This window comes from Erpetoichthys calabaricus, chromosome 9 (assembly GCF_900747795.2).
Source record: "Erpetoichthys calabaricus chromosome 9, fErpCal1.3, whole genome shotgun sequence".
Classification (NCBI taxonomy): Eukaryota; Metazoa; Chordata; class Cladistia; order Polypteriformes; family Polypteridae; genus Erpetoichthys; species Erpetoichthys calabaricus.
In genome coordinates this window covers 87,053,555-87,077,307 of record NC_041402.2, presented here as the reverse complement: position 1 = coordinate 87,077,307, position 23,753 = coordinate 87,053,555, and the positions used below count along the sequence as shown (strand labels likewise).

The window sequence follows — 23,753 nt, the reverse complement described above, 5'->3', positions numbered from 1 at the left end:
TCTACATCTGTTTATAAATATATGGAATCAATTTGTGTTTCATTTTTTATGTGATTATGAGGAGTAGAGTGTCTGGGTTGGGGAAGTTTTTGTGTGATTTACTGTTCTTGGATGGCTGGACAGAGTGGTGATTATGGTCCTGTTAGTCTTATTTACCTTTTCATTTATGCTTTCTGACTTTATCCTTATTTCTTTTCAATGGCTAATTTAACTGTGTAAGCTCTAAATTCTTGTGGTCTTGCGTCTAATACTAAAAGATCAAGTGTTTCAGACTACTCATATTGCAACACATGTTAATATCATGTTCTTAAAGGAAACTCAGTCAATAGCTAAAGATATGCCTCGCCTTGGCAACATCCCTTATTTGGTAGCAGGCACGTCTTTTGCCTAATCAAAGACAGGCAGAGTGGCTATCTTTCTGAGACATAACTTCCTTAATTAAATCCTTAGCTCAGGGTCTGATGATCTTTCCAGATTTTTCTATTTTTGATTTGAATTTGCCAGTAGGAAACTTCCACTATGTGTTACTTGCACCCATAGTTGATGTTATTTATCCTTCTTTTCGTCACTATCTCATCAGTTTAAATGTTAATTATTAGTGTTAATAAACACAATATTAGACAAGTTACGTCTATTGTTTTACTGGTATACCCTCTACCTGCTCACTATGCAAATTTGCATCTGACCTAAATTTAGTTGACTCCTTTAGGTTCCTGAACCACTCCCATTACAGATTAGACCATATCTTCATTTTGTATTCTCTTACTCCATCCCTCCTCTCTCACGGACCAGAAATGCATTTTCTTCCAGGTTAATTTCTTATTCATTCAATTATTCAGTAATAATTTATTATTGCTTCAAGATCCAGCATACTGTTAAAAATGATTGACCATTTGGGAAAAGTTCATCAACATCAACTCTGACTCGGTAGAGACCCTGCTTATATCTAGCTAGCAATTAAATGTGTAATTTACCATCTTTCTACTAGCTATGCATCCAGGTTGACATGGAACAGCAGACAGAACAGTTCTAACATTGAATCTTGGCTCACTGCTATGAAGAAATCTCATATATTGCTAATTGGATCTTTATGTACTGGTTCCCAAGCTACAGTATTGTATCTGAGCAGTGGAAACAGTCAATCATTACCCCAGTTTCCATGTTTCCAAGACAAGCAGTCTAAACAATTAAACACCAGTGGCACTCACTTCCACTCCAATAAAATACTTTGCACATTTGGTGAAAAATGACATACAGTACACTAAGCTCTTTCAAGATAACCACTAATTTCCATAATGTGAAAACATATGTAGAAAATGCAAAATCTTAAGGTTATCTTAGATCAAATATACACTAATTCTGCATTTTTCTTCACCATTCAAAACCAACAGCTTCACATACTGACTGAGAAATTAAACAGCATGACTGTTAATCCACATATTACAGCATCAATTCAGGACTTTCTTTTAAATCATTCACACAGTAAAGTACACACCACTTTTCAAAGGTACTTTTATTTTTCAAATAAATAGGATCCTCAGGGGTTTCTGCTATCTTAATTTACTTTTAACACTAGTAAACCGAGATGGAACAATAACCATTGTTCATCTAACAAGTATACTGATGACATTATGGTCATTGAACTCATATCTAGGGGGATGAAAGCCATTACCTTAACCAAGTGGATTGTTTACTAAATTGGTACAATAATAACTAATGTATCTTTCTCTGAATGTCAAAAAGACTAATGAAAAGATGTATTTAACATTGAACAGTACACAAAAAGTAGATTTCCATGTACATTCTCCATTTTGCCAGTTTTAATATTTAATGCGGTGTCACTTGAGAACGTAAAGATTTTTCTTTGTTAATTACAATGCAAAAAGTCAACAAGTGTAAATACAAACATTATTCATTATATATTATTCATTCACCTTGTTATAAGAATATGAGGGAAAAATAAAGCAGTTAACAAATAAAGATTCTCTCGCTTGTCAGAAAGACTTGGCTTATTTGACATACTCCTGAATCCCCTATACAGTATACTGTTTAGTCCCCTGCTGTTTTATGTAATCAATTAAAAGGTATTAGACACTTTCTGACTATCCTGATCTTTTTAATAATGGATTTGGTCAAGTGTTTTGTTTGCATGTTGTGGGAGGATCTACGAGAACATGACAATGGTTGGTGGTTCACAAAATACAGGAACAAAAATGCATTAAGCACTACTTAAAGTTGCAATATCCATATATTACCACTGGCTGGAATAAACTGTATTCTGTTTCTCTTGTGAGCATCCACTTCTCTAAACATTTTTTCCCACAGCCTAAATGCATCAGCCTTTGTTCTAGACTGGGCGGTCTGTTGGATGCCAACAAACCTGTCACAGGTACCCGTCACATTAACAGAGCTGCTACTCTCGTACATGCATGTAAGACATTCATCCAAAAGAGTATATTCATGATCAAGTCATTCAGATATAAAACACTATACATATAGAAAGCTTGTGGTTGCTGAACCAATATCCAATGAGGCAGCCCAGACATAGAGGAGTTGCTACAAATTCTCATAGGCAGGGATGGCACATTTGTGCTTATTAAGATAAGTGAGTCAAGGCATCTAAATTAACCCTTTTCCTTAGCAGCAGAGGCAGATTCAAAGAGCTATGGCAAAAAGGTGACTGGTGTCTCTTAAGGTAGCAACCTTAGGGACTGCTAGTGGAGACCATTGATGAGAGAAGCTGCCAGCTTAAAAGTAAAACAGGCAAAAAGAGGTATTTAATACCAGATCTGGGGGTTCACCAGCTGTGACTGAAAGGTACAAGAAACTGCCAAATTGAAGGCCTTTATGTGGGAAGAGTTTGGTGAAGCATGGCTTTCAGTTACTGCCTTTAGAACAAAATGTCATTATACTTTTCTTTTTTTAAATGGTGTGTGATACTTTAGTTGCAGCTCCGAAGAAGTGAGCTGTATGCTTTGACTGAAGTGTACGAAGAAACATGCACCTTGTTCTCTCTGCATCATCTCAGCCTGGGCTAAGCTTCTGTTCTAGTAAAAGACTTCCTAATGCCTATGTGGCCCACAACAGAACTTACTCAAAGGAAAAATCAAAGGGCCAGGGCATTTTGTATTAAACACTGTTTGGGATATTTGTTGAAAAATAGTCTATAATCATACCCAACCATAAGACAGAGAAAGTGAAAGAATTTGTATGTACCTTCTCCCATTTTGAAATCATTGAAATTCATCTCTCGCTTTCTATCTCCTCAAAATTCTGCTGTCCCTACTTGGATGTAAGTGAGACACACACACAGTTTCAAAGCTGTTCTAAGGATGGATGGCCAAAAAAGAACAGCGACAGGGTATTGCTATGATCAAGTTTCATTTCTATTTTTTTTTTCTTTTCCTGAATAAAACTTACATAGTAAAACTATTTATCAATTATTATGGTTTCTGGAGTCTGCATGCAGAGTGGAGACTCGAACGCTAGACATACATACCAGCAATTGGAAGGTTGCCAGTTCGAATCTCATAAACGCCAGGAGTAACTCTACTCCATTAGGGCTCCTGAGCAAGGCCCTTAACCTGCAATTGCTCCATCCTGGGTATGATGTTAATCTGCATCCAGCCCTGCAAGCAAGTGCCCCAACTTGTAGGGAAAACTTGGTGGTTAGTGGCAGGATTGACACTCCAGCCACTGTAAAAAAAAAAAAAAAAAAAAAAAACTCACACTGTTCAGTGTGGTGCTGAGGTTTCACCCGTTGCATGGCTGCACTCGGTTCTCAATCCAGGTGGTTTGCCATGTGGTGGGTGCGGCAACGTGCTGTAATCAGCACATGCTCCCTACCTCCTCCTCCTCTGCAGTCTTCCAATATTTAAATTTAAATGTTCATTTTTTGATTTGAAGTTGATTTTCTAAAGGATTTAAATTATTTGCATCTTTTTTCGACACCATCTTATTGCTAAGTTATGCAATGTAATTTGTGCACTAGTTGACACAATAGTGTAAAAGTTCACCCTGGACATTCTGGGTTATCCAAGATAACAACTGTGAAACTTTCATGAGCTTTTTGCTTTTTTCATGTACAGTACTTTCTATAGACATTTAAGTGTGAACTTCAACTATGTTTTAGCGTATTGCAATTGCCATGGAAATACAGAGGAGATCTAGGAGAAATAGCTCTGGTTTTGTTTTGGCCATGGAACAGTGAACTGTTCATCCATACAGAGAGAGACAGAGAAAAAGGGAATATGCAAATATAGTCTACATGTATTTTATACAACAGGAAAGGCTAATGGCCAATTTTATTTTAGTGAAAGGTGCTATAAGTGTATGGGAATTCAGGGATTGTATTTTGTGCTATTATGCCACTGTACTTTAGGAGAAAGATGTGTGTTTGCATTCTTGCCTTGAGTCCCATTGATTAAAAGAGGGCATAAGGATCTATCATGAATCAGTCTAACCTCGTGTTTATAATTTTCATGGAGAGGATATCAAGATGCAGTAGAGGCTTTGTGACCTGGGAGATGCATCCCTACTGTTTAAAGGGCATGATGAGGTTTATTATTATATAAAAGGTAAAGATGACCATGTGTTTGAAGAGCAAATCTGTATAGCAACAAATAGCTTTATGAATGCTGTAATAACCTGTGGTAGCACAAAAGGCCTGTGCTGGTAAGTGACTGAGGATGGGCAACTATATCAGACATATCACTGGGAGAAAGTAAACTCCAAATTCAACTTCCTACTCAATCTGGGATCTGTGAGCCTGAGCACTACTTCAGTAGTCATTTACCTAGAATTTTAATGGAAATGCATAGATTTGATAAACATTAAGTACAGTATTGTTCAGTCCACAAGCAAAAGCTGCCAGCATACTACCTGCTAGTACAAAATAGAGTTTTGGGGCGGGGAATGCAGATTGTAATAGTGCTAGGGATACAGGTTCAAGGACTGAGTCTATTGGGACTTTGAAAAATAAGTAAAATTTGCTTTCAAAACAAGTGAAAAGAGGAGGTGTCAGATACTTCAGTTATTTGCAAGATAAATTTGTCTGAACTACTGAAGAAAAAAATAATAGACATACAGAATATGACAGTAGTAGTAATAGAGTACTGGGAGTGGTGTAGTAATAGTAGTTCAGGCTAATAGAAGAACTATCACAAGATAAAGGTTTAAGGATAAAATGTTCCTTTTTATACATTTATAGTAAGCATATGATATGGCATTCTGCTCAAGGTAATAAAGAGGACAGTCAAAATAAATGGTGATTTTTTAATAGACAACTTAGAAAAGGGTCTTAAATAGAAACTGTTTTACAAAGACTTTCAACAAAATATATTTCTCTTTTGTAAGTTAATCAGACGTGTTGTTAAACAGCTGACATAGCCTTAAGCTTTCAAGAGCATGTGCGCCAATGCTATCCTGATATATAAACTTGTTGAACCATGGTCAAAAACCTTAACACAATAATATTATTTGCAAACATTACTTTTTAAACTGCATTGCTTTGAAATAGTAATACTGTTTATATTTAGACACCAACAATAACTATTATCAGTAAATATCAAATCATCCCAATATATAAAAATAAAGGGTTTTTTTTTTCAAGATCATAAAGTTTGCGGATGACACGGCGGTGGTCGGAGTCATCTCGGGCAAGGAGGCTGAGCTGGCATACAGGGATGCGGTGAAGCGGCTGTCAGAGTGGTGCAGAGTCAATAACCTGCTCCTCAGCACCACAAAAACGAAGGAGCTTGTTATTGACTTTAGAAAAAACAAAACTGACATCCAGCCACTCATCATTAGCAGGGCCTGTGTGGAGAGGGTCCCGGTGTTCAGGTTTCTGGGCATTGAGCTGGAGGATAACCTGACCTGGAGTGCCAACACCAAGGAGCTGCTGAAGAAGGCGCAGTAGAGACTATTTTCTAGAATCCTCAGAAAGAACCATCTTCCCAAAAATCTGCTCCTTGCCTTTTATCACTGTTCCATCGAGAGTGTGCTTGCGTGCGGACTGTGTGTGTGGTACGGCAGCTGCATTTCCTCAGAAAGGAAAGCGCTCCACAGGGTCATGAGGACAGCGGAGAGAACAATTGGTTGTACCCTCCCCACTCTGGAACAAATCTACACCTCCCGATGCTGTAAAAAAGCAATAGACATTTCACAGGATTCATCACATCCCGGTCATTGCCTCTTCCAGCTTTTGCCATTGGGAAAGAGATACAGAGCTATGAAAACTAGGACAAGCTGCCTTAAAAACAGCTTTTATCCAAAAGCAATCATGGCCCTGAACTCAGAATAAAACTGCTCCTTATCATTCTCCTAATGTGCAATATAGACCTAAGTCAACCAGTGCAATTTGTATATAACAAGTGCAATTCGTATATTTTGTAAAGTACTTTTATTACTATTCGCTTTGTTATTATTTTCTCTCTTTTTGTCTTTTTAACTCTTATGCCTCACACTGAGTTGACTGCACCTTCAATTTTGTTGTTCCTTTGTAAAAGTGACAATGAAAATAAAGATCTATCTATCTATCTATAGAACTGTCTGAAGCCACCAACAGCAACAATCTTATTTAAAATAATGCCCATCACTTTACAAAAACTGCTGTCATGTAATGTCACATAACATAACCTACTGTGATGTGACGTATGATGCAGGCACTTTAGCATACTGCATCAGCAAATGTACAGCATTTAATAATTAAAGAAAGAAGTTCATCAGTGTTCAATAATTTTCTATTTAGTCTCAGTACCATAATTGTTATTTCTTGCTTAGCAAAAAAAGAAAGAAAAAGGATGGTATGACCTAAAACTCCCTGCTGCTCACTAATTAAAAGGCACTGTCAAAACCTGCACAGCAGTGAACCACATTGAGTCAATGTCCCTGGAGAGCTTCCTGGTAACTTATGGCAAGCAGTAGCTAGGCATCACCTGGAGGGAGAAAGTGGAAGCTGTTTGCTGACTGCTTACAAATTAATCCTTTAAACTATCCTAATGAGTCAAAGAACTGAGAAACCAACTTAGTATCTTAATCAGAGATTAATATGTGCGTCTTAATGAACACTATGTAATTAGATGTGTTGTTTCCTTGTTTCTGAGCACACGCTGAGCACGGCACTGGTATGAATTTACAGTGTAGAATTAAATTTTTTAATTAAATTACTTAAATCTGAGCTTTAGTTAAGAATTTTAGTTACCAGAACAGCACTCCACTATTTTCCATGTACTGGTATACTTTCTATATACAGAACTGCATTCTGTTGTCTTTCACATACTGGCATAGTTTCTATGTAAACAATTATAAAATAATCTATACAGCAGGGAATAACAAGCCTAGCTAAGGCACTGCATATTCATTGTTGCTCATACCTCAGACTATTAAATTCAAACTACATGCAGTTTACAAAAATACTAATGAGCCCCCTTGAGCGTAAATACAACTGTGTAGAGCAAAATTTTGCAGCAATAATACTATACATAGCTTTGCCAAGTATAATTCTTCCATTAATGCTAATTTATAAACTTAATGAATAGAAAAACAGATGACAGACTATCAACTGAGACCAATTATAAACAAGAATTAGTTTTCCATTAACAAAAATCTGCAGCTACTGCAACCCTACACACACACACACACACACACACACAGAGTTGAGTATTCTAAACTATCAATAGTGCCACACTAGAGTAATTTCTTTAATTTCTGGTCTTTATTGCCAATTTCTCTCAGTGTTCAATATGACAGTTGCATAAATCAAACCATGTTTGAATTTCAGTAAAGACCACATTGATTGGTTTTTGAGTTATAAAAAAAGGTAGATTAAAACAGTCACCACAAAAAATACTTGTACTGTAAATAATCATGAACAAGAATATTATAAAACAAACAGAAAGTTAGCAATAGAGTGATATTGAATATTTTATCTTTAATTACTCAATGAATTAACTAAAATTCTAAAATTATTAAGTCAATTACAACCACCCCCTGTTCGCAGTACTTTAGTACCTGACTCTTGAAAGAATGAGTGCACTATGCCTTTCACATATGACAGGAGAATAAATTAGAAGAGGCCTTAGGTAATTCCTTCTCAAAAAGATAGATTATTTCCACTTACAGTATTACATAATTTTCCTCGGCTTCATAAAAAAAAATTCATGTGTGCTAATTGACCAATATAACAGACATTACCAGCAAAACAATTATACAGGAAAAGTACTTTCCAGAAAACTTGCAAATAAAGATATCCTCAGCACATCAACTACAACGTTAGATTCAAATCACACTGAATATATGCAAGACATATTGCAGTTCAATATTAATTTAATATACTCTAGTAAATGTAGTAATATCCAAAATTCCATTTCTCTGAATTAATGTAATCTGGGTTCAACTGCACAGTTACCACAAATTAATTTTTGTTCATCATTCTGATGCTGAATAGAAAAAAATATAACTTTTTGGGCTGTTGTCATTATTCACATTTGATGAATTAAGCCTTGGAGGCAGACTTCCAGTAATAACCCTCTGCCAATATCTTGTTTTTCAGTGCATTGGGAATACTTACATATTGCTATTTAAGTTATAGAACAATATATATTTGAAAAAGATTCCTAAAAATGAAAAGAATACAACTTTAAAAAAGTAACACTTATATGTAGCTGAGCTATATGGTGCTTACTTTTCTCCTCCTAAAAACACCCACATGTATCTTTAATCAAACAAACAACACAGATTTCTCCATGAGACAAAACAAACTTGCTTCCATGTCAGCAGACAGTACGATATGAAAATGACAGTTAAAAATTAGTCAATACACACACCAAATACTAGTATTACTGATTAAATAAATATATATATATACTATAGATCCTTAAACTGGCTAATTGATTTTCCTTGTATATTTCAACCATCATAAATAAAAAACCTACCTCTAATATTGCCAAGATAGAGACCAGGGAGGACCTAAAAATGAAAAGATATATATAAAATGACATTTTAAGAAAGCTGAAAAATAACATGCATCATCACTGAAAATAAGTTTCCTGGAACTTTAAAAATTAATACTACTACTACTACCAAAGTACATCCATCAATAATCCCATTAGCTAAATATAAAATATTTTTTGTGTTTTTATAAAAATATATACCAATTCAAAACAAAATTTAATTGAAAGCAATTCAAATCAAATCTGAAGCATTAAAAACATCAAGAAGAAAGAACACACACCGCACACCCCTACTTTGAAGGAAATTGTTAATTGTTCATAATTTAAACAACATGAGGTTAACGAAGGAAGATTCCAAAAACAGGTCAACTTTACAGCATTAGTCCTCAAAAACAAAGAGGAAAGAGAGAGTAGAAAGATCCAGTAGACAAAGACTTGCATGGAAAAAAGGATGTCACAGGAAAGGATAAAGTAAAGAAACTGAAACATAGCTTGCCAAAAGGCTGAGACTGTGGGATGTTCGCAGTACTGTACATCTAGACTGAATAGGTAAGGAATTAAAAGTAACTTTGTGAAAGATAAGATGAAACTTGTTTTCAAGTAACATACTAATGACAAAGAGTGAAAGATGAATAAAAACAGGTACCACAAGATCTGAAAACTGATTTTAGTTGAAGATAAAGGAAAAAAGGATAATGGAAAAGAAAATATCTGACATCAAACCATCAAAAAAAAAAATCACCAAAAGCAGTGATGCTACAATGTGCCCAGCCCAGGAAAGAGATGGAATCCCCTTTTGTATGAAGAATAGGGTTACTAATGATGGTGGTATGGGAATTTAGACTTGGGCAAGGTGTTATATATTTCTCTGCTTAGCACTAAACAATAAATGCATATGAGATTATCAGCACAGGATGTTACCAGCCTCCAGCTTCCTTCTGTATAGGACATTAGATATACAGTATACACACACACACACACACAACACTCACTGACTTAGAAAGGTAAACATTCTAATTAAAGAACTCAGACATCATGCACATGAGCTTTTCTCACTCAGGATAATTGGCACTTACACAAGTACATTTAGGGACAATTTCTATCCACAGATAATAATGTTACTAAAAAGCTAACCATGATAACAATTATTGTAACATAAAAACTGTGTGTGTGTATTACACAAGACATGTCTAGTCCCGATTGTTACTCGGGAGACGGTATAACGCTTTTAGCACTGTTTTTACATCCCAAGTGATGCTCGGGTCTAACGCGAAGGAGATTAATATAGCTCTCCAGTCAGTCAAGGGAGCAGCATGCAACCCAGACAGGATGCCTGTCTATCCATTATATTGACTATCCATTATCTTGGCCTTCTGGCCAAGGTAGAGAATTCCATCCATCCCAGTGGGAGCACCAGCTTGTCTGTAGCAATATACTGTATTATATTTAGTATATACATATTGTGCATGTCTTTGTTTTATTATCAGTGTTCTGAGGAGGTAGTAAGACATTTATTGGATCTCTGGCCTTCGAAGAAAGGTGGTGCATGCACCTCTCATGAAACACAGCACCCCAGTTCACTATGCCAAGGTTGCTGCAGTGTAATTCACTTCCATGATACCATGGCTCTTTTCCTGACAGATATGCCAAGTGCTCAATGAATGTGAAGCTCATTAACATGGAGTTGGAAGCATGCTCTTTCAATTATTTGATCATGTATGACGTTCAGCCGACTGTCACGGAATTATGTGCTGTTGAGCTTTTCCTATCGGCCATGGTACATGTCTCTGTGCTCATCCTATTGGCCATGGCACCCGCCACTGTGCTGATTTGTCAGTCATTGCAAGTGTCTGCACCATCGCCTGCTGTGAAAAAGACTGGAAGCATGCACTGTGCTGTCTGTCAGAGGTTTTACTGTCAGCCACTGTTCGTGTCCATGTTGCTGCTTGCCATGAGGCACTCTGACGTGTCACTGCCTTCCATAAAAAGAATGTCAGCCACAAAGAATGTCTGCATCACTGCTTGTTATGATGCATGTGGCCGCATTATGGCCTGCCGTGAGAAGTCCAGTTTTGTGTCTGAGGTGGCCCGCATGTCCAGTTCATGGGACGTGTTATAGGAATTAAAGAATAGGTTCTTGATTGAGACCAAGATCAAGGCTCAAAGCTCAGGGGTTTGTAAGTTTGTGCATGACAACCAGATAACACTTAGCATTTTATGTATATACTGTATATAGATGTACAAAGGTCAATCAACATGCTGTGATAATCCAAACATTCCACAGGTGATGCTACTGTATTTAGACACTACCCTCATAGCAACGTAATGAATGAGGCTGGACTGATCTGCAGGCTGCAACAAGGTATACTTCACTTGCTGTGGTTCACCCACATTGTCACAAAGATTTCTCACATCTTTTACATTATCATGGGCATCATGGCTCCCAAAAGATCATAAACTAGTTGAAAAAGTTCAAGAAAAACTGAAAGGGCGATTCTCTAAATGTGATACTATAAATGGTAAAGTCTAGGTAAAGTGCTTAATTAAACATTATTTCATGAAGGACAATTTCTTAATAGGGTTTGTTTTGTTATTATTAAAATAAGTACACCAATTTTATGTAGCCTGGCGTTATATGAACAAAAACTGGGGCCATTTTTCATGCCAGGGAATGTTTAAACATGATTTCCATTTAAATAACTGAAGTTAGGTGTTTGCATTATAAAAATTCACTTCACTGAGCAGTTTTCAGGAGAGGATTATCTCCTCTTACAGAGGCCTGTATGCCTCTTCTATTACCGCTGAATTAGGATTCAATCATTAGGATATCACTGCTTCAAACAGCAGTTCCTTGGCTCATACGTTAGTGATTGTAAAGCTTGCATACAAAAAGAAGATAGCCTAAATTATTTTAAGCTCATAAGAACTTTTTTGGCATAGATATAAAACAGAGATACTACATTTACTTGCACTTTTGATACTTAAGTCCACATACCTTAAAACTTCTATTTGAGTAGTTTACTTTTACTTGATTTACTTTCCACAAAGATATTTTTACTTTAACTTAAGTATTACTATTGGGTACATCATACAACACTGCTGTGCTTCCCCCATTCCAAATCCCAACCAAAACCTTTCTATCATGTCTAACACCCATAACAAGCCAGGAACCACCCCGACCAAAACTACCTTTACTACTGCCCAGGATTATATAGATAAAAAAAATTTGTCCCAATAAAGCCTACACTGACAGTGAAGCAGGTGTGGCTGCCACTGCCATGTGGATTTAGGTTCTGTTTATGCTGATAATTTAGGAAATAACTATATCATAATATGTTAGGAAAAAACTTGCATTTTGAACATACCAACTGTATTACAGACATGTGGATCATGCGACTCATGTAAGATTTTTTTTCTTTTTTCCAAGGACATTTTTCAGTTACCATTGTACAACACTGGTCATTATTGCTGTTTATTATGCAATTAACTGCTTTCCCTCCATTCTGCAGGAAAGCTTGAGCAACCACTATAAAGTAAATGGGGTAAGCTAATTAGGGGAAAGTTTAATTAAAGGGAGGGAAACCGTAGGAGATAAGTGTGGGATGAAGTGTTAGGAGACATGAGAGAGGGAGAGTGAGAGTTGATGAGTTTGAAGACAGAAGGGAACATCATACTCTCTGTGGACAAGAGTACCAGTATTTGAAAAGCTTGCCAGGTACAAACTGAAAATGTGCCCCAACAGATATAAGCATTAAGAGGAAAAAGACTGCACAATGAGTTTGACTTAAATAATAAACACCTCTGCAGGAATAATAAAAGACTCTCCATGTACATCTCCACTGGCTTAATAAAACACTGCTCTTGGTGGACCAAGTGATGCAAAGCTTGCTGTATGGACTTTGATTTAAATTGTTCAGGTTGTATGTTTTCCTCCAGTTTAACTACTAGTATTTTATATGCCTTGTTTTCATGTAAATAAACAGTTTTAGATTAAATATGTTTGCTGTTATCTCACTTATACTACCTTATATTAATTGACACTGAAGGATTAGTGGATGTACCTGTCCTGTAGGATAATGGCAGAAGTCCTTGTTCAGGCCATTCACTGGGAGCACACCATGAGCTGTAGTCTCAGCAATGAACAGCCTGCCATTGCTAAGTTAACCAGGGCTGAATACTGCAGCATGCTCATAAAACATTGTCTAATAATGGCAACATATAAAAAGGAAAAAAGTATTTGTTCCTAGCTCTGATCCCCGAGTACACCATATCTAACCACAGACATAATGCTATCAGGTTTTGACATGTACTTAGAACTATCTGAAAGTATAAAGTAAGCCAAATAATGACAGTGACTGACTGGCCAACTAAATTCTAAATCTGATGTATCATTATGCTGAGTGGGCAAGTGGATGAGCCATTCCACCTGACAGACAGGTGTTCAAAGCCTGTTTACCACCGGCAGTGTTTGTTTTTTCTCTCTTTCTATTTAGGTATTCTGTGTTCTATAAAAGTGTCTACTAGTGTAACATGAATTTATTTTAAAGAATTTCATAGGCTCACTCATACCGATCATAAGTAGAACAGGGACAATTTTAACACTTTTTTTGTCAGGTTAGATATTATTCTAAAAAAACGTCAATGTTGCATATATTTTTATTTAATTGAATGGGTAATCAGAATAGTTCCTAAAGACTGTTATAAAAACAAAGGACATATTTATGAAATCCTAACAGAAAAAAATGGATGCAACTACTGCATATGCTGGGTTTCAGAGCGTAGGACATACTTTTTTTTTTATTGTTATTATTTACCATTTGTTACCTTTTTCGTCATAGCCACCATCACTACTGTGGTACCGTGGGTTGCCATTATGATTCAAACAAAAATATTTTTTTTTCTTCATTATAAACAATTTTGTTTCAAGGCCTTGTGGCATTTTAGAAGGTTTAGAAAAACAGGGGATCTCACTGTATAGTTATTTTTATAAGTTATCATCTCTAGTCAATTATTGTTATGGTTATGTATTTGTTTAACTGTAGCACAAGTTTGTTTATTTATGGATATCACCATTTTAAACAGCTTTTACTAGGAAAATACAACTCCAAAAATTCACGTCCCCTGACATCATTAACATTAACTTTTAAAAGCCAGCACTGTATGCTCACTAACATCTGGGATTAGTGTTGGATAATTTTTTGTGCATTTGAATTTTCTTGGTAATTTCCAGGACAAGAATTAAAACAAGCATTTTGACTTTGAGTTTATCTAGCGTTCGATTTAGGTGCCCGTTTCTCTTGATGATCTGGTGTTGTCCATTGATCCATTTTTGCCATCTTATTATTATTTTTTTTTTTTAAATATTTTTATTTTATTAATTTTCATTGTAATCATTCCATACAAACAGATCAATTTATAACCCAACAAATTTGAAGACTAATCAAACCCCACCCCTGAGAAGGAGAGCTTAGCTAAAGGAAAATTGCTTACGGCTTTTTAATAAGGCAACATTAAACAAAAGAAAGGGAGAAGTAAATATCTATGTAAATAAGAGATGGAGAAGGGAGTTAAATGCGATAATAGTTATTTCTCTTATTCTAAAATAATATTGATTAAATCCTGCCATGTTTTGAAAAAATTTTGTACAGATTCTCTAACTGAAAATTAGATTTTTTCCAATTTCAAATAATATAAAACATCGGTTTCCCACTGACTTATAAGAGGAGAATTAGGATTCTTCCAATTTAACAAAATAAGTCTGCGTGCCAAAAGTGTAGTGAATGCAATCACAGTTTGCTTGTCCTTCTCCACTTCAAGTCCATCTGGAAGAACACCGAACACAGCTGTTAGTGGGTTAGGAGGGATTGTGATACCAAGGCTGTCTGAGAGGCACTTAAAAATTTTTGTCCAAAATGATGTTAGTTTGGTGCAGGCCCAAAACATGTGACCCAGTGAGGCAGGAGCTTGGTTGCAGCGCTCGCAGGTTGGATCCTGCCCTGGAAACATTTTGGACAGTTTTAAGCGAGACAGATGAGCTCGATATATAATTTTTAGTTGAATAATTCTATGCTTTGCGCATATGGAACTCGAGTGAATTCTCTGCTTTGCTACCTTCCACTCCTTTTCTGATATATTGATTAAGAGATCTTCTTCCCAATGTCCTCTTGGATCTTTGAAAGGTAGGGACTCTAATAAGATTTTATATATTGTGGAAATAGTGTTTTTTTTCCTCGAAATTGAGCAGTATTTTTTCCAGCATTGCGCAGGATGCAAGGTGGGGGAAATCGGGCAATTTCTGTTTAACAAAATTTCCAATTTGAAGATAGTAAAAGAAATGTGTAGCTGGGAGGTTGAATTTTGAACGTAATTGTTCAAAAGATGTAAATATGTTGTCTATATAAAGATCTCTGAGCATTTTAATCCCAAAACTTTTCCAGGTATTAAAAACTGGATATACTTGCGAAGGTTGAAAGAGGTGGTTCTCTTGCAGAGGTGCCACTGATAAAAGATTTTCCATCTTAAAATGCTTTCTAAGTTGGTTCCATATTCTGAGTGAGTAAAGCACAACTGGGTTATTAGTATATTTGCGATAACTTTCATTTATTGGAGAGCAGAGCAGGGAATATAAAGAAGTACTACAGGATTTTACTTCTATTGCGGACCAAGCCTGTGTATGTTCATTTATTTGTGTCCAGGTTTTTATGGCTTGTATGTTTGCTGCCCAGTAATAAAACTGAAAATTAGGTAAAGCCATGCCACCTTCTGCCTGAGGTCTTTGTAGGGTCGCTCTTCGGATACGTGGGTGTTTTGAGTTCCAAATGAATGAGGTTATTATTGAATCTAACTGTTTAAAAAACGATTTATTGATATATATTGGAATGTTTTGAAATAAAACGAGAAGTTTAGGAAGGATATTCATCTTAACAATGTTAATTCTTCCGGCTAGAGTGAGATGAAGGGTTGACCATCTATGCAAGTCTTGCTTAATTTTTTCCATACAGATGCCAAAATTTTGTTGATAAAGAGCTTTATGTTTACTTGCCATCTTATTTTTGTAGCTGAGAAGTTTTGGCTTAAAGAATTAGATAGGCTTTGCCTATGCTGCAACACAGCTGAACTGCTAGCCTTCAGAACTGGCATTTTAAAAGATTTTTTTCCTCTGCCTTTTTCCTCCTTGGCAGGACAGTTAGTAGGTATGCAAGTCTTGCATTGTGTACTATGTGACAAATGCTTGGCTCATTAAGACTGAAGTGTGTGTCTACTGGTGTCCCAATATTTGGTTTAAAGAAAAAAGTTAAAACTTCCTCTTAAAAAAACAAAACAAACAACAATCTTCTTGTAACAAAAAACATCTATGGGATGATTCTGGTTCTGATCAAGGATTTATTTATGACTTAAGAGTCTAATCTGCCCAAGTCCAAGTTTGTCCAAACTCTTTTCTTAGTGTTTGACCTTAGCTTCAGTCTTAACAAATCTCTTAGGTGGTCCTTTAATCACCAACACCCTGTTTACACATCTGTCACCTTTAAATATGGTCTCATAGTTACATTATTTACGTTATTGTAACTAATCTGAAAATACATTGCAATTGTTTTCATGCATCTGTTCTCCGTTGTGTGTGTGTGTGTGTGCTGTAGGTGCCAAGAAGTAAGGACCTGGCCGGGATAAAGGTGGTATTCTTGCGCAGCCAGGAGGCCATAATGGATAGAATGGGCAAACAGGCTTGCCGGGAACAATTCATTCCCCCAAACAACAGGCAGCAGTGTTTCTCATCCCTGTCGGGGTCTTTGGATACCACCAGAAGGCACTGTTGGGGTAGGACTGCCCTGGTTCCTGCATGACCTGGAAATGCTACAGACGACTTGGGCATGACAGTGGAAGCAGTTTCCAGGTTGAATTTTTAAATAGCACCCACCATCACACTTAATCAAGTCAGAGTAGGGAGGCAACGGGCAACACTCATCTGGAGGCAGAAAGACAGTTTATATTTGTATATTGTGGCTGATATTCCTGTAAGAAAGGTGTTAGAAGCAAATAAAAACCTTTTATTTGAACCTGGAATTGTGCTGGGCATTATTGTATCTGCGGTTTGGACCTCAGTGGTGCCCCATTGTGGTTATAGTGTATTAGTTGTTTTTCCCCTCAACTCACCATTCAAATTAACTGGTTTGTGAAACTATCAAAACATGCAATAAGCAAACCCTAACGTTTGCATTACTGAGAAAAAATTTGTATTATACATAATTTATTGTCTTAGTAAGCTTAGTAAGAAATTCACCTGTTAAAAAATAATATACTTGCCAAACAAAAAAGAAAAACAGAACCATTAATACAAAGTTATTGTTGAAATCCAATTCCTGAATAGTGGAAACTACAAAAGCATATTAAAGAAAAATATGAAAAAAAAGAAAAATACACTGCATTTACTTTAGTTTTGATGTTACAATAAGTTGTGATTATTGTGAACATTGCAATTTACTGGAACTACTATTTTCAAAAGAGTCTTGAATGTATCAGTGTGTTAGGTAACACCTAAAATGGTAAAACTGACATAATAGACTCCCATTCATGTTACAATATTTTTAGAATTTTTGCAATACAAGATGCCATTTTATGAACAGATTTTGCTTTCTGATCATGTACTGTATCTGTTACAGTACATATAAACACAAGAGTGTCATGCTAAGCACCTACTATGCTGGGCTAAGCTTGGAACTGCAACGCAATAGAATAATCACTGTTTGGGTTTGGCAATAAACCAGAAGAACTCAAAAATTTTACACAAGGAGAACAAGCAAATTCAGTACAATGACAAGGTTGTGAATTGAGCCCTGATCTCTGAAGATGCGACACAGAAGTACTAACCATTAAGTGGTATTGCTGCCTTCCATTAACATTTTAAAATGTTAAACTTAATGCATATATGCTTTTAAATCACACAATGCAGAACATTGACAACACAAAGGTAAAGTTAAAAATTAGCAGCAATGTCAAGGTTAAATACTACAGATGAGATTTTTGTTCCCCAATACAGTATAGATGACTGGATGTACCTCTGTTCAAACAATAGACAGACCACCTTTAAGTGTGAACACTGCTTGTGGTGTTAACATTTTTTGTTTGGTTTTATGGTATTAAGCAACTCATTTTATTTATCATTAATTTTAGTAACTAGATTAACCAGAACCAATCCAGCCACAGGGAATGCACAAACCAGTGTGTTTCTTTGTGCCAGTCCCAAGTCTGGATAAATGAAGAGGCTACGTCAGGAAGGGCATCCGGCGTAAAATTTTGCCAACATGCAGAAAACAATGCAGATTTCCATAATGGATCAGTCGAGTCCTGGGTTAACAACAACCGCCACCAGTACTGTTAGCCAACAGGGTGCTGGCGGAAATTGGGCTACTGTTGGCCGAAGAAGGAGAAGAAGAGGGGAGAGATGTGTCCAGAGGAAAGAGGAGAGAAGTAAGATAAAGAAAGAGGAACTGAGGGTAGGAACTTTGAATGTTGGCAGTATGACTGGTAAGAGGAGAGAGTTAGCTGGTATGATGGGAGAGAAGGAAGGTTGATATATAGTGCGTGCAAGAGACTAAATGGAAGGGGAGTAAGGTCAGGTGGATCGGAGGTGGATTGAAATTGTTCTATCATGATGTGGATAGGAAGAGAAATGGGGTAGGGGTTATTCTAAAGGAGAAGTATGTCAAGAGTGCCTTGGAAGTGAAAAGAGTGTCAGACAGAGTAGTGCTTATGAAGCTGGAAATTGGAGGTGTGATGATGAATGTTGTTAGTGCATATGCCCAGCAAGTTGGCTGTGCGATGAATGAGAATGAAGATTTATGAAGTGAGTTGGATGAAGTGATGGACAGTGTACCCAAGAGACAGAAAGTGGTGATTGGAGCAGATTTCAATGGACATATTGATGAAGGGAACAGAAGAGATGAGGAGGTGATGGGTAGGTATGGTTTCAAGGAGAGGAATGAAGAAGGTCAGATGATAATGGAGTTTGCGAAAAGGTGTTATAATATGTTTTATTATTAAGTTTAGTGTCACTGTTCTCTGTGCCCACCGTTATGGACTCATTCATACAGGCAGACCAAGTATGGTACACAGGGGCACAGCATCTTCATTTAGAATTGCCGAGCCAAGCACAGGACTAGAGAGCCAAAGACAACTGGAGAATTGAATAGTCAGCCTAAAGACAGACTAGTATATTTCTGTCCTCTGTCAGCACACTATCCTTGTTGGGAGAATGAGAACTGTATGTAGGCATTGTACTATTCCTGTATTTTTGAAGGTGGGGTTTGACTCCTTTCCTGTCCTTGTTTGGATCCAGCGAAGGAGCCTGCACATGGAGCAATCCAAATATAAGGATGGACCTATGGCCAACACTTTGAAGCTGCCAGGCGGAAGATTATGTCTTCCGTCAGGTGAAAATCCTTTCAGCGTGGCAAATGAAAGATGGCAGACTGCATTGATCAAGACACCCACATGCTTGATAGTCTGTCATAAGCTTCCTGTTTGTGATATCCACGTGAAACCGCCAGTAAAGAGCTAAATTATCCTTTATGCTTCTCGTGTAATCTTGTAACCGTCATATTGCATGAGGGGTGGGGATAATACCTTTTTTATTTATAATTATTTAAATTCAGGTTAATTAAAACGCCACAATGCAAAAGAACACATTTCCAGAGAGCTAATGCCTCTTAAGGAATCAAAAGGATGGACATAACTGTGGTGAATGCATATTTTAAAAAGAGGGAGGAACATAGGGTGACGTACAAGAGTGGAGGAGATCCACACAGGTAGATTATATCCTATGCAGAAGAGTCAATCTGAAGGAGATTGAAGACTGCAAAGTGGTGGCAGGGGAAAGTGTAGTTAGACAGCATAGGATGGTGGTCTGTAGGATGACGTTGGAGATCAAGGAGAGGAAGAGAGTGAGGGCAGACCCAAGGATCAAATGGTGGAAGTTGAAAAAAGAAGACTGCAAGGTTGAGTTTAGGGAGGAGGTAAGACAGGCACTGGGTGGCAATGAAGGGTTACCAGACAGCTGGGAAACTACAGCAGAAGTAGTAAGGATGACAGCAAGAAGAATGTTTGGTGTGATATCTGGACAGAGGAAGGAGGAAAAGGAAACCTGGTGGTGGAATGGGGAAGTACAGGAGAGTATACAGAGGAACAGGATAGCGAAGAAGAAGTGGGATAGTCAGAGAGATACACAAAGTAGACAAGAGTACAAAGAGATAAGGAGCAAGGTGAAGAGAGAGGTGGCAAAGGCTAAAGAAAATGCATATGATGAGTTGTATGAGAGGTTGGACACTAAGGAGGGAGAAAATTACCTGTACTGATTGGCTAGACCGAGGGACCGATCTGGGAAAGATGTGCAGCAGGTTAGGGTCATAAAGGATAAAGATGGAAACATACTCACAAGCGAGGAGAAGATGGAAAGAGTACTTCGAGATGCTGATGAATAAAGAGAATGAGAGACAGAGAAGGTTGGATGATGTGGAGATAGTGAATCAGGAAGTGCAACGGATTAGCAAGGAGGAAGTAAGGACAGCTATGAAGAGGATGAAGAATGGAAAAGCCGTTGGTCCAGATAACATACGTGTGGATGCATGGAGGTGTTTAGGAGAGATGGCAGTGTAGGTTTTAACTAGATTGTTTAATGGAATCTTGGAAAGTGACAGGATGCCTGAAGACTGGAGAAGAAGTGTACTGGTACCAATTTTTAAGAATAAGGGGGATGTGCAGAGTTGTAGTAACTACAGGGGGATAAAATCAATGAGCCCCAGCATGAAGTAATGGGAATGAGTAGTGGAAGCTAGGTTAAGAAAGAAGGTGAGGATTAGTGAGCAGCAGTATGGTTTCATACCAAGAAAGAGCACAACAGATGCAATGTTTGCTCTGAGAGTGTTGATGGAGAAGTATACAGTAGAGAAGGCCAGAAGGAGTTGCATTGTATCTTTGTGTACCTGGAGAAAGCATATGACAGGGCGCCTAAAGAGGAGATGTGTTATTGTATGAGGAAGTCAGGAGTGGGAGAGAAGTATGTAAGAGTTGTACAGCATATGTACGAGGGAAGTGTGACAGTGGTGAGGTCTGCGGTAGGAGTGACAGATGTATTCAACGTAGTGGTGGGATTACATCAGGGATCGGCTCTGAGCCCTTTCTTATTTGCAATGGTGAGGGACAGGATGACAGATGAGAATAAACAGGAGCCCCCTTGGACTATGATGTTTGCTGATGACACTGTGATCTGTAGCGAGAGTAGGAAGCAGGTTGAGAAGACCCTGGAGAGGTGAAGATATGCTTTAAAGAGGAGAGGAATGAAGGTCAGTAGGAAAAAGACAGAATACATGTGTGTGAATGACAGGAAGGTCAGTGGAATGGTGAGGATGCAGGGAGTACAGGATCTGCCACTCGTGTATGGGGAAGCGTATGCACAATTTAAACAGATTGTTATTTTCAAGGGAATTGTAACATAAGCATAATAGAATTAACTATTTTACATTACAGCGAGTGATTAACCATAGTAAAAAATAGTAAAACGTAATAAATTGAAAGAAAATTATGTTTCATTTTGTGTTAAGAAGTATTCGTTGCGTTATACGTTTTCGTTCTGTTTGTCTTTGTAATTAACTCGCAAATACTTTTTAAACTTAAACTTTTACTGTAAAACTTCAGTAAAAACAATTTTTTGAATGAACTTTTTGTCAATATAGCATTGAATTTTGTTTCTGTGTTTGGACTTACATCATGACAACGAAACGTATAACTGCCTGTGAGTGAATATTGTTTCTTTCTCTCTAATAAACCAACCTTTTCGAATGTTAATCGCTGTGATTTGTTAATTGTCATAGCAAAAGCTATTCTAATGAGAAACTGTAAACATTTTAATACGAATGGCATATGAAGATCACCTTTGGTGTCGAATGTTGTCTGCAGAAGATGTACTACATTACCTTTCTTGTCGCCTGTTAAAATTTTACATGTCAGAATTGTTTCGACCAATTTGTAATACAACTAATCTTATCCTATTGCATAGCCCATCACTCAGATATAAATTATGCAATAACATTACGATACATCCTTCTTTCAACAGTAATTCGTCTGGTGGAAGACCGGACGGTATTAATGGCTGTAGATATTCTACAGGATATTGTAAGTTGATGTTTTCATCTTACGCACCATCACCACCAACTGTTTCAGCATAGTCTATTGATACACATTTAACCAATTTGCTGTGTAACCCATTGACAATTTTCATGTTAATTTGTTTGACTTCATCGGGATGAAATTCTTCAATAACATTTGGACATAATAAGTCTTCTTTTATTGGGAACTTGTGAGGAAAACGTAAAAATTGTACAAGAGCTAAGAGTGCAGGAAATGTGTATGACAAAAGCATTCACACGAATGAGAGGTGAGAGGACCGTGGTCGTGGTTGAAAATGGTTGAGAGGAGGGTAGGACTTGGAAAAAATCTCTTGGCAATAGTCTAGTCTTGTGGGAATTGAAAAAATCTCTTGGTAATAGTCGCACCTCAAGATTTTCTTTTATAATAGAGAGATATGCACAGGTCACTCAATGGAATGCCTCCAAAAAACTTCCAGTGAAACCTGTGAGGCTTTTGCTGTATTTTTTAATAAAAAAATTAGATAGATAGATAGAGGTAGTCCCCAGGTTACGGACATCCAACCTATGACTTACGAACGAGGACGCAGCTGCGACGCATGTGCCTCAGTAACTGCCACTCCGTCATCTTCGGCCTGGGGATGCTGCAAGCGGTGGCTGGAGGGGGGCGATTTCGCTGCTCGCGCAGTGTAGTGTCCCTCGGGAGGCTCCCAGCAGCAAACGGTGACCCGTGGTCCATAGTCACCAGGGCCACAGCTATCGCTCGTGTGCAGGACAATGGTTTGCTGCCCGCCCACTATGCCGCTGCAGCTACTGCTCCTGACTGGATGCAGGCTGGATGGAGCGGAGGGGGGCGTTTCACTACCCGCCCAGCACACATGGCTGGTAATGCTGCAAGCGGTGACCCGGTTGTGGCTGAACAGGGTGGCGGGGGTAGCATTGTAGTGTGCCTCGGATGGCTGCCTGCTGATTTGGGGTTGGGCAATTCACTACCCGCCTTTGGCCGCACCGTGTTCATTCTCGGTGGGCGGACGCTGTAGGTAGCATACTGTAGTGGAGGTGACTGTGAGGTGGGCTGGTGATGAACCCCCCCCTCGCCGCCCCCAGTCATTCTCAATAGCAAGCCTGCTTGTACAGTTACGCACATAGCAGGAAGTGGTCTCTTGTCAGTACATCAGACGTGTTGACGGGTGCCTTCCTGCTATGATAGCGTGTACTGTATAGCGCTATGCAGAAGAGCTCATCTTAACCATTTGTCTTCATCCTTCAAGAATGTCTCTGAAACACAAATCTGATGCAAGTGCTGGTGATACAGTAAAGAAGAGAAAAACCATCATTCATTGGCAGAGCACTTCGTTCCAGTCAGTCAACAATAGCATTTATTAAAATAATGTACCTGTTCCGACTTACATAGAAATTCAACTTAAGTACAAACCTACAGTCCCTATCTTGTACGTAACCCGGGGACTGCAGACAGATAGATAGATACTTTATTAATCCCCAAGGGGATATTCACATACTCCAGCAGCAGCATACTGATAAAAACAATATTAATTAAAGAGTGATAAAAATGCAATACAAGTTAAAAAAATGCATGGTGGAGAGTTTAAGGCAGGTATAACAGACAATAACATTGTATAATGTTAACGTTTACCAAAGGGTGGAA

General features: G+C 37.7%; 1 protein-coding gene across 1 annotated transcript in view; it reads right to left on the bottom strand.

Moving 5' to 3' along the window:
• Positions 1-23,753, bottom strand: part of dusp22a (dual specificity phosphatase 22a) — a 161,938-nt gene that overhangs the window by 122,653 nt on the left and 15,532 nt on the right. Inside the window, exon 2 of the mRNA XM_028809838.2 lies at positions 8,934-8,967. Coding sequence (XP_028665671.1) covers positions 8,934-8,967 — 34 coding nt within the window. The remainder of the gene's footprint in view (positions 1-8,933; positions 8,968-23,753) is intronic.